At 37.1% G+C, this 12500-nt stretch overlaps 1 protein-coding gene and 1 pseudogene across 1 annotated transcript in view; one reads left to right on the top strand and one right to left on the bottom strand.

The window, feature by feature from the left end:
• The window catches only part of LOC138040187 (uncharacterized), a 2926-nt gene extending 1015 nt beyond the window's left edge, over positions 1-1911 (bottom strand). The window contains exons 1-3 of the mRNA XM_068885960.1: positions 1837-1911; positions 1616-1753; positions 850-953 (exon numbers count right to left, since the gene is read on the bottom strand). Coding sequence (XP_068742061.1) covers positions 850-953; positions 1616-1753; positions 1837-1911 — 317 coding nt within the window. The remainder of the gene's footprint in view (positions 1-849; positions 954-1615; positions 1754-1836) is intronic.
• A 1473-nt stretch (positions 1912-3384) lies between these two features.
• Positions 3385-12500, top strand: part of LOC138040186 (uncharacterized) — a 16909-nt pseudogene continuing 7793 nt past the window's right edge.

Genomic DNA, 12500 nt, shown 5'->3' with positions numbered 1-12500 from the left:
TTACTATTATCATTGTTACTGCTACTGCTATCATCTTTATTACAGTCAAATCAAGTGAAGCATACCCCTCCATTTTACATTAATGAATTGTTTATTTGAATATTGAACCTGCTAGTCATTTAAAGAATGCAATACTAATTGATTATTGCAAAATTGGACTCGCTGGTCATTCCAAGAAGCCAGCTATTGGGTTAAATGTCAAAAAAAATCAATTCAAAACTGACTTTTTGAAATGACTAGCAAACTCAATATTCAAATAGTCAATTCATTATTGCATTCTTGAAATGACTAGCAGGTTCAATATTCAAATAATCAATTCGTTAATAGAGCAGTTTTCAATTGAGTGTCGAAAAGTAATTGGTTTTGCGTTAACTATGCTGCACGATTGGCTTAAAAAATTCGCGCCATTTTTTCATCCAGTCAGAAGTAAAACCAAAACCAATCGTGACTCGCTCGCACACGTTTTCCTGCGCTTTGCGTCAGCTATATGTAATTACTTCGAGCTTTGATTGGTTCACTTTATTTTCTGTGTACTTTATGATTGGCTAGAGTAATTACCTTGGTTTTTGTTTTACGACACTCAGTTGAAAACTGCTCTATATTCTTGAGGGGTATGCTTCACTTGGTCTGACTGTATAATTAAGGAGAAAGTTGGGACTACTATCCCAATGAGTAGTTGTTGCCCCATTAATCACGTGATCAGCAAATTAAGTTGGGCTAACCATTTCATTGTTTTGTTGTTTAGTGAAAAGAAAGATGTATAAATTGGCTGACTGACCAACTGCTAGAGAGAAGCATGCACCTGATAGAAGACAAAAATGACATTGACAATATTATGAGTCATGAAGGATACTTCCACAAATAATCTGGTATTCTTCCATTTCTGGACAACTTGGAGTGTCCTTCCATCTCGTTAATGGTACTGTTGTACCATTTAAAGGGTTGATCACCGCCTGGTGCAAAAAATATTGCCTTTACTTTCAGAAAATCTGAACTATACTCTTTCGGGGCATGTGGCATTCCTTGTAAAACTGAAAGGAAGTTGCTTTCATCAGAACTTAACTTTCTGGCTTTGTTGATTCCAATTCCCCTAACACTGTCCAGGTAGTCACATCCGGCCACAATGCACATGTCGAGGAAATTTTCCTGCCTGAGTTGTTGGTGTTGCAAAGCCTTTTCCAACTCTATCAGCTGAAAACTAAAAAACTTAACTAAAAATTTATAAAATATCTAGTGATAAATTACTAAATTATATTACAATGTGCGATCGTGAGGCAGAACAACATTTAAAGTTTTTTTCCAGTGATTTCAATACAAATAGGGGAGGGAGGGGAGTCTCTTAGCTGTCACTGACACAAAGATATGTAGATAGTCAAAATCAACTATTATTTATTAATGAACAAAACATGTCAAGGCTAATTTGTAACCATAATCTATCGTGTGTATGCTTATTTTCATGGATGTGCAAGAATGCATGCTTGGATTGATTTATTTAGAGATTAGAGAAGAAATGAAGGTAAATAATAAACCTTTACCTTTACCATAAATGCGAAGATCAAAATAGGGTATAAAAACAAAGGAAGTGAGGGTGATCATACACTACTTGTAAGCTCACCTTTTTACATCCACATGCAAGAAGGTCTGAATCCTCGAAAATTACAAAGTCTACATGGCCTTGTTTCAAAAGAAAAGATAATTCAGCATCTGCTTCGTAGGGAGCAACCACATAGTCGATAGATTTTTGGCGGCATATCTAAGAAAATAAACCAGATAACATTAGCCTTCGTTTTTGTAAGTTTCAGGAAACAAATTAAACAAAATCATAAATTAACTCACTTCAATAAAACCGACGACCATGCTGTGTTCGACTCCTGAAGCTGCAGCCAGAAGTTTACTTCCCTTCACAACCATGCCACTTGCCACTTATTTTTATTTTCTGCCCTAAGCTTGAATTCAAAACAAGACAATTATTTAATACAACAAAAGTGGTAAGGTGTTATAGTAATAGCACTGCTACTTAGGTATAAACCTGTGCAATATTTATAACAACCAGTCACAACAAAGGCATATCACGTAGTGTAGGTGACATGCTTCTGGTTAAAATAATTTGCACCTTGCTCTTTTCTCATGTTCTTCTTTCTTTCCCAGAAATGGAAGGCCATCGAAAACTATGAACGGAGTAATATTATTTTGCTCCAGTAACTCCAGATATGATGAGCCAATATCCTGAACTCTATGGAAAAAGAAAAAAAAAATTAATGATAGAGGGAAATCCGAAAGAAACACAAACTCACGTAAGCCACCCCTTCACCGTTGATCGTTGCCATGTTGCTGATAACTCAAACAAATTGCCTTGTGAAGCCAACAAGAGGCATCGACTGTGGCTACGAGGCCTTCAAAAGACTGCAAAGGGTTTTAATTCCCATTCTAGAACTACTGTAATACACTAACTCTTATGTATTATTCAACAGTACTCGAAGATGTTCACGCCACTGTGTCGGGATGTAAATGAGCCGTTTCACATTTTTACCCACGATCCTATGCCCACCTGTGACGCACACCGCCTGTGCAGAGTGTGATTTATTAATCGTAGTTGTGCTACGTAAATCAAGGGCTCACTTTTGTCCAGTGGTATTTCAACGGAGGCATGTAGCTTTGGCAGGAATCTAGGTCAATCAATCAAAGTGAGAATGGCAGATAGTGCAGAAGAACTAGCAAGGCAGCTCTCTACAACCGTTTCCTGTGCAATCAGCGAGGCCTTGGCCAACCAATCCATCCTGAAGAACATTCGTAACATTAAATTTTCGTTTTGTTCTCTTTCTTGCTGTCGTCAATGATTAAAAGCTATATTTGTGAACAGTCAATAAGTCACATCCTCATAACCTGGATCTTTAATTGTCATCTGCAGAGCACCTCCGCTTCTACTTATTCAAACTCATCCCTGCTATGTCAGGTAAGAACGAGTTTCTAGCTACAATGCAACGATGCAATTATTGAACGATAGATTTCCCACAGATTATTTTTAAGGCGGTTTGAATCGAACTCCCAGCTGCTATGATTCAAACATACTCAGCAGAGTATAAGCTGAGCATTGGACTTTCGTGCGGGAGGTTGTGGGCTCAAAATGTGTCTTAATAACTGACACGGGACGAAAAATTGGATTTACATAGCGTCAAATGTCTTGTCCAAGGCGCGATAAAGACCGCGTTTGTTACAGCTTTACATGCCTTTGATGCGCGTCAAATATTATCTTGGCAGTTACCTTTGCAGGGGGGTCTCAGGTGGTAAAGGCCGTTTTTACTACAGTTTTACACCCAACCTTTGACAAGCGCCAAAGGTGTTATTTGACAACCCTTTGTTACCCTCACAAAGGTGTCGTCAAAGATGTCTCAGCTTCAATTCAAAGACTCGGCAAAAGTGTTGTCAAAGATGTCTGAGATTCAGTTCAAAGGTTTGACAAAGGCGTGGTCAAACATGTCTGAGATTCAGGTTAAAGATTTGACAAAGGTGTAGTCAAACATGTTTGAGATTCAAGTCAAAGATTTAGCAAAGATGTAGCCAAAGATGTCTTGGGGTGTATTTATAGCTGTTGGCTTGAAGCGCTGAATTAAAAACTCAGATCTCTGGACTACTTTTCCTTAATCAGGACGGTATAACGAAAACTTCTGAATTTTTCCAACCGTAAAAGACACCGTTCAACTCAAACAACTGTCCATCATAAATGTACTTGAGTCTCAAATGAAATGTTTTTCAAACGTCTGAAATATGTCTAGAGTGGCATTTCTGAAACCACCGTAGACTAATTAATTTGCCATCCACCCCTGTGTTATGCCATATGAGAGACAGACTGAAATGCAGATATGACGAAAAACTGTGTTGTTCCATTTTTTATTCAAAGGAATTCATACTCTTGGCAAAACCAAGAATCTCACACCTTACATTCTGTAATATCTCTAGGAATCGATTTTGTTGCGCATTTTTAAGTGGTAGTATACATCCAAAATGTAAATGTAAAAGGGTATAAATTAATCGAAGGATGGGAATTAATTTTTTTCAATTCCCGTGCTTCACTTCTTTCAAGGCTTCAATTTATTTGTACCTGTAATATTTACACTACATGCAAAACAAGCGCCGCGTTATCAACAACTTTGTTGCATAACAAGTACAATCACGGTCACGTAGAATTAGTTAAGTTAATTTATGACAAACAATCATGACACCTCTCTTGGAAGTATCATGTAGCTGACAATATCAAGAGTAGTGGACAGAAGTGACAGGGTAAATGGAACCACCGAAAACTTTGAAAAAAAAACTGATATAATCTTGATTTTTTTCTTACTCACCAACAACAAGTCAAACCCGAAAGAACAAGTTCAATAGGAACTTCCCATGAAACAGCGTTTTAACTTTGAGGCAAGCTAATAAGTTATATTTATGTTGTAGTTCATTGTGGAAAACAGCTTTAGCCACACCGACTTGAAATTAACAAAATAAACTTCGAGTAAACGCTATTTCATGCGAGAATCCGCCAAAATTATTTTTAACTCTTTAAGCCGAAAAGACACTCAATCGACGGCCACCAGCATACTAACTAGATTTTGCACCAATTGTAATCATTGATTTCATTTTTTTTCTGCATGATTAAAGTCTTACGGTGACAGTGTGAAGTGAAGAGACTTTGGCTTTCCCATTTTTATTACGTGCCGGGAAATAAATGTAAGTTCCAATTGTTCTATTTCCTCGATAGAAGTTAAGACTTCTTCAACAACGAACTATAGATATTCTCGGTGCAAAAAAATTGGTATTCTTCAAATGAGACGGCCATTGTTTTATGAGTAATATAAAATGCAACTCTCCAACTCACACAATCGGTCACCCAATAAATGGTGTAGCAGCACGTCAATCAGGTATCAGGTATCAGGCAGGATTCCTGGTAGTATGCTGATGGGCTTCTTAGGTGAACTTTTGAAGTCACTTAAATCCACTTCAAAAGCCGAGAAAGTCCTCTTTAAAAAAAACAGTGAAATTCTGCTGCTATTCTACTGCATTTTTTGCACAGAACACATTTTTTCCATAGAATGGTTATTTGTGCATAGAAGACAACCAGACATTCTCTATATATGCATTAGCATGGCTATTAGTTGATAGTCAGCAAGTGCGTCCACTAAAGATTTCCAATAGATTATCAACAGCATTTTGGGCGGTATGACGGTCAAGTTTCCTTGGTCAAACCCTCTTAATCTCTAATACTGGTTTAACGCTAATGTTACCAAGTTTTAAGCACTGCGGAACAATGCAGATTGCCCACTGGGGGGCGTCTTGCGGGGCAATACACCGCTCTGACAAGTTTTCTGGTTGTTGTTATCTTGTCCTATGAGGCCACCTAAGCGGATCTTCTACGCAACGATTTTCTGTCCAAAGATCTCATCAGCATGTCGAGCTGGGTTGACCACCAAGGCAGCCTTTGTCATGAACTTCCTTTTCCTCTTCCTTTCTTCTTCGTTTTCAAGCTCTTCGCTATCACCACTATCACCAGTCGCGGAGTTGTCTGATGACATTTACGAATTAAGACTTCAGCACAATTTCTTGCTTGATTTTAATGGCCTCTTTTATCGAGACACTTTCTGTGAAATTAAAGGAAAAGGCAAAATAACTTCACCATGCTGAATTTCCACCTTTCTGCACTTTACTCACATTTCCCAGCATTTGTAGTGTCTCTGTATGCATTTCAGATATATAAAAAACAGACGACAACGGCGAAAAAAAGAGTGGCAGATTAGGGCCAAGAAGGAAGTTCGGGATATTCTCAATCAGTCTTTTCTCCATTTATGTGAATAGTAAAGATCATTGGTTGCTGTTTAATCAGAGCAACCACAACAGAGAAGATGCTGTGGTCGTCGAGAATTCATTGGTTTACAGTCAACCAAAACTAACCCGGCCTGTGAGCCCTCGACCTTTTAGTCAAGACTAGCGTGCAGGGTACCCAAAATAAAAGTAATAAACCTTTCCCCGATCCACTAAATCCTGAACGGCCCTTACCAGGCAAGTACTGCTGGTTGTATGTTCGATATTTATCAGCAGTTTTTTTTTTTCAGGGAACGGGTTCCAGCGCTTTCTGAGCTATTTCGTATGATCTTTATGGGCTATTGATGCCCTATTACAACAAAGAAAGGAACGGTAACTTATGTTAGTGTCTTTCTTTTGATCTAAAAGGATTCTATTTTGGAATCGAACGGACTAATCGAGCTAATTTTCCATGATGCAAATCCCTTCCTTAACCACACAAAGGAAACGACACAAACAAATCAAGAGTATCAGTAAACCATTAAGGTTCTGTGTCCTATCATAGGTAGCGTAAGCTCGATATATGTGTATCTGTACTATATTATGTACGAGTAGGAATTTTAAGACTTGTATGGGACAATGGTTTTTCGCAAAAGTAAAAAACATGTGTAAATTTACGTTTTAAAATAAGAAATAGCTTCCCTCGCTTCAGTCTTGTGTTTCTCTGTCTTTGCTTCAGTTTCTGGGTCAATTAAGAGCGGTTTAGGTGGTTTTCGGTCCCTCTTCTATAGAGAGCGGAAAAAGGAGGAACTAAAAACCACCTAAATCGATCTTAAGGACGGTGCCTACTAATTAAAGATATTTTTGCCCCGGTGTGTGATTATGCAGGAAATGTAGATCTTAACAAGTGTTATTGAAATCCAAAAAGAAAATTGGGGGTAACCACGCATTTTTCAAAGATAATTCATGAATAATATTTGTAAAAAGCTTTACAATACAAAGCAATGTATGGCGTTCTTTCTCTAATTGAAGCTTAATTATCTCTCAAAAATGCATGGTTACCTCCAATTTTCTTTTTGGACACCAAGAGTAATTACTAAGATCTACTTTCTCTGGATAGTTTAAAACCGCACAAAAATATCCTTGTATTAGTAAGCACCGGCGATAGGAAATCGGAGTATCTGGAGATGCGTAGAACGTATGCGCAATAACAATAGTAGGCACCGTCCTTAATGGACCTAGAAACCGTACCAAAGACAAAGAAACAGAAGACTGAAGCGAGGTAAGCTGTTTTTTTTTATTTTAAATCGTAAATACTTTTTAAATTTTGACAAAAGCCGTTTTCCCCGTACAAACCCCTATATTTCTGCTCTTGCATAAAAAAGTACAGTACAGATACACATATATCAAGCTTGGGCTACCTGTGGTGGAACGAAAAATTTGTTATGCGCAGTGAACGTTGCATCTGGTGACACTCCTTGCGAAAATATTGGGGAAGGAATCTGCACTGCAAATAACCAAAGATGCCCCCCTTCAACAAGGGTAATTTATACTGTACGCAAGAGTGCAAAAGCTATCATTATAAAGTACAAATCTATCATTTTCGTTTAGCGGCTCAGCTGTAAAGATTTCATTTAAAACTAATGCTGCTACTATCAGAAATTCAATTCTCATTTTAAGTGGATTTATACTGATGATGGTCAGTATAAAAAAAGCCCTAGAGTGCTGGATCGAGGACAATATGATGTCATTCTTAATCAGTAAACCGCAAACCTTTTCCAAGGGTAAAGGGTGGGGTTTTCTACCTAACGGTTGTCATGTCAAGTAGTTAAATTGATTTTACAAATTCAGTGCATTAATTTCTTTAGTTTTCAAAGTCTTCACCAAAGGGAACCCGGCAAAGCAGGAACCAAATAAAATGTATTCTAATATTTGAGAGCAAATGCTGCAGCCTTACAGGCATGAGAGAATTAGTAACGATTTTCTTCTTACAGACCCAATCGCAAGTGGAGTTTTGAGAAAATGAGTATTTAGCTCACCTAAAACCCATATAATATTACACATGTTTGCATTCATTTTACACTACTAGCTGACAATCTCCCTTCTTCAACTTTTTGTTCTACCGACAGGCCCTGAAGATAAAACCTATACAAAATTAACCCTTTTAATCCAAATTGCCCAGGGGAAAGACGAGTGTGCTAATAACAATAGTATATGCCTTTTAACTAGGACTCTAATTTTAGTAAAGGCTGCTTGATGTTTTCTTGAAGTGCAGTATTTAATTCAATTGCACAACCTATGATATCTTATTGCTAGTAGATGGAGGGAGAGGATTTAATGGGGAAAGCAAATTGTGTATCTCATTTCTTATGCTAGGTGTCAGTGGTTCTTTAGTTAATATAACACATGCATGTGAAAGTAATGAATGGGGTACTGTAAGAATGACTATTACCTCATGACATCTTTGTAGTTTTCTTGGCATGTGTAAAATAATGTTCTGCATTCCTGCTCAAATCTGTTTTTGTCGTTGCATCTTTGGGAATAAAAAGAGGTCTTAATTTCTCCTACAGAAAGTTGATACCATGCACATATTAAGTAGTGCTTTATTAATGCATAGTGATATAACATGTGCACATCTGTACTTCATGAAAGACAAATGCACTAATCTAATTAGGGTGCACACTGCTGCCAATAACTGATGACTGCAGACATGTACTGTATTGTTTTCAAAAAAATGTGGGTGCTTTAATTAAGAAATAGCCTTGCATTCTTAGATGCAGATGCTCCTCAAGCAATGGCAGTAGTGTTGTGATTGAATCTCTGCTGTTTTCTTCTTCAAAGTTTCAATGTACCCCTGCCTGAAACATAATTGGCTAACCTAAAAACACAATTATTTTCAACCATGTCTTAAAAAAATAGTAAAATCATTTTTTGAATAATCTTACTTCTTATGATGTATCCTTGTTTGCCTTTGTCCATGGTACTGAATACCTCCAATATTTCTGTATTTACTACTTAATTTGTACTATTGAGGGGTTACTGGCTTTATGAATTGCAAATTAAAGTTAAAGGTAAAATGTCTGTCATTAATTCATTGTTATATATCAGACATACATTCTGCATGTACATTCACTTGAAATGTCAAAATCAGTATGTTTTCATGGGGATTAGATTAGACATTGACAGGGTCACACTTATTTTTCCTTAATCAATCACTGAAAACTTATGTCCCCATTAATTAATTTAATTAACCTTTTGACACGTTGCTCTACAGTCGCTTTTAGCCGTTCAGGCTTGCTGCCCCTCAGTCAAAGGCGGGAAAAATCATGCCAAAAGTTAATGCAGAATTTTCGAGATAAAGGTTTTCTTTCAAACATAATACCCATTCCCCCTGAAACCCACCATGGGTATTCTCTTCGCTCTGGCTCTGTTGTAAATAGCAGTGTTAAAGTAGTTGCCAGGACTGAATGGATGAATAATTTTTGTACTTATAAATATCAACAATATAGGCGCTGGTGCCCTTGTAATTCAGCTGTAGCTGCAAGAGGGGTAAATAAACTGATCAATCAATCAATCAACAAGTCCAACACAGGTATGCATTGGCTACATATGATTTCTTACTTGTTGAAACATTTTGTTTATCTTGTATCATATATTACTGATTTCGCTTTCCAGGGGATCTTTGCTGATAAGCTTTTATGGAACATTGAAATGTTAATATCATGCTCTGGGGAAAAAAAATTTAGTATTAGTGTCCGATGTAAAGTCCGGAGGAAGGTGGGCATGTATTGCTCACGAAAACAAGATTTCCTCCCAAGGTTAGGAATCATCTTCAAAAAGAAAAACAAAACCATGAAACTTTCCAGACTTATTCTGGCAGGGTTTTTCCTCTTTTTTTGTAACGTTCATCGACCAGGCTTTTCGGGTTAAGCAGATGAAACTTCAAAAGTGTTTTCGGTTCTTATGAGAAACAGGCCCATGGTGAATTTTTCCTCAATCAGTTTAGATGATATCTCATGGATATTGATACACAAATAAATGAACATGACACAAACATTGGTGATTCACTATATGCAGTGAGGCTGAAGAATTTAGAGTTCCTGTCTTTTACGCATTTTTCTTATATTATTTTACAATACAGGCCCTAGCATCCCATTTTACGCTACCGTCTATCATTTCCAGGTATACAGTTCAGGCCCCACCTAAACACTGAAGGATAACACCAACTCGGAAAAAAAACATTTATTGTAAGACCACCATCTGTTTGCCCCCGGGATATAAGATGCCTACCCTATCCCAAGAGGAGAATCAAGGGCGTCTTTGCAACAGGCTGGTCTGGTGGGTAAAGTGAGCATCGATTCCTCTTGGAGTACACAGATGGTCACTAAGGAAATCAGCACCCGTTCCGACCTTGTTTTGGTGTGGTGGATGCGGAGGTCTTGCCATTTGATTACCTAATGTAAGTCAAGGAATCCAACAGCATTCTCATAGACTGATGTATTTTCAGATTGAATTTCCACCAACTGAGACTCCGGCAGAAGCCCGATGACCAATCACAAGAAACTAACTTGAGGTCATATTGTCGCCAAACCAGCAATGCCTTTGTTGCTTTGCCGGAAAGGGAGTCCAAAAATAGATTGGTCTGATAGTTGCTCGTTCCTACTCATAAGCTCCTGAAGCTCCTGCCATCACGAAGATATATCTCTTTCTGTGGATGTTATATCCATCCCACTATCATTCATGTCCTTTACAAATGCTGTTACTTTGGTAACATAGCACGAAAGTGACTCTGAATCACTTCTTACAGGCTTATAGTCTGTAATGTCCTTCAAAAGGTCATCCATTAGCTTTCTTTTGTTTCCGAATTCGAGATCAAGGATTTCCCAGGCTTCTTCTATTGTTTTCGAGATTTAACCTGATCTGACCACCAATTCTTTGGCAAGGCTTTCCAAAACCTTTGTAATTGTTTGTCATTGTCTTGATTATATTTTTTCATCCAGTGAGTTAATTCGTGTTTCCACGTAGTGTATGTTCGCCATCCCATGAGGGCACTCAAATTTCAATACTTGTACCGTTTCTTTTAATGTACTGTTCATTTGACCAATTCCAGCCAATGCTTGGTTTTCCAAGTTCATCCCTTATTTGGAATACTGCTTTTGATATGTTGCGAAACTGGCTGTACATTTCAGATAGATTTCTTTAACTTCACTACCAACTTTTTCACGTGCTTTCACAACTGTTTCGTCTTCAGAAATTCTGTTCTCGATGATTTTGTCCGAAATTACTTCTAATTGCCTCTTTACAGTTCTAAATTTCGTTTCAATTTCCTTGTACACTTTCTCCAAGGTTTCTAATTCTGGTTCTATGTCTATGCCGTATACAACTTAAAATTCTTCAAAGAGTTCATACAATGATTCGATTGCAAAGTCACGCTTGGCGAGCAATGTGTTAATATCGGCTTTAGGAGGCATATTTAAATCATAATAGCTTCTACTTCCTTAGCGTTCTTCTTTCTTTTATAATCTCATGTTTTGAAATGTATTTCCTGCAAAATGTACTTCTTCATAAAAAGAACATTCAACTAAGCCAAACAAGTAACGATAAACTTCGGAACTAAATCATATGACTTAAGTAATTGAATGCCACACCCTTATACTTGTTAAACGTTCCTCCACAATTCATTAATGTTGACTCAAAAGGTCTTGAAATCTCTTACACACTCCTTACTTCACTTAGTAACTATTGTACCTTTTAAAATATTTAAAGGAATTTCTTGCAGCTATTGCAGTTTCTTTGGAATACTTCGCTTCCATGGCGTAAGTGGTCTTTCTGTGTCCTTAAAGAGGTGAAAACAGGTCGAGTAATCTTCCAGGCCTGGTGTGACGATTTCTGAGGAAGATTTTTGACTGATTTGCGAGGCCAATGTAGGAGACGTTTGTGCACTTCAAAAGTCTTTTTATTGTTTCTTCAAGTTTGCGTTGACAAAGTCAAAAATCTTGTCCTGGATTCTTCTGGCCTCCCTAACTTTGAATTTGTCAGATATATTTTCAATCTCCAATGGGAATCGCACTTAAAAAGGAAATTTACTATGAGCGACTTTTATTCTTCTATTCTTCTTTGTTGCGTCAGGTCCTTTTGAATGGATTTGTTTGTTCTGATAGTGCAAATCAAATACTTTTTCAGAACTAAAACATCGCAAACAATACATACAGAAATGTTTGCTATGCTGATGCTTGCTCTTGTCTCTTATGAGAACGTAATGTTTGTTTTCACCTTTAGTCATTAACAACAAATTCATATGATCTTAGAATTTTTCTTTGGATACATAGACAGGATATGGTTTTTTTTCCCTTCCTATCCAAATTCATTTATTCTGATATTGTTCCGTTTTTTCGATTTTGTTGACCTGTTTTATGGTTACTGGAAATTAAATATTTTTGTAATCCAAATTTCTGAGATATTCTTTATCAAACTTTATATGACAAGTTAAACAGTTAAAATACACACATAAAATATAATATATATAGAGTATGGGAGAATGGAGCAACTATGTCATTCTAGCATTTAGTATTGAGAAAGATCATGTTTGAAGAGAAAATTCTTGAACATTTTTTTGTGTTTTCGTGCGACTAGAAATGGAAAGATTATTCCAGATAACGTCCAATCATAGAAGGGCAAAATTTCCTAATATTTGTTCTATGAAAATGAATAAGAGC

Source organism: Montipora capricornis, chromosome 3 (assembly GCF_036669925.1).
Source record: "Montipora capricornis isolate CH-2021 chromosome 3, ASM3666992v2, whole genome shotgun sequence".
Taxonomy (NCBI): Eukaryota; Metazoa; Cnidaria; class Anthozoa; order Scleractinia; family Acroporidae; genus Montipora; species Montipora capricornis.
This window is presented reverse-complemented; position numbering and strand designations above follow the sequence as displayed.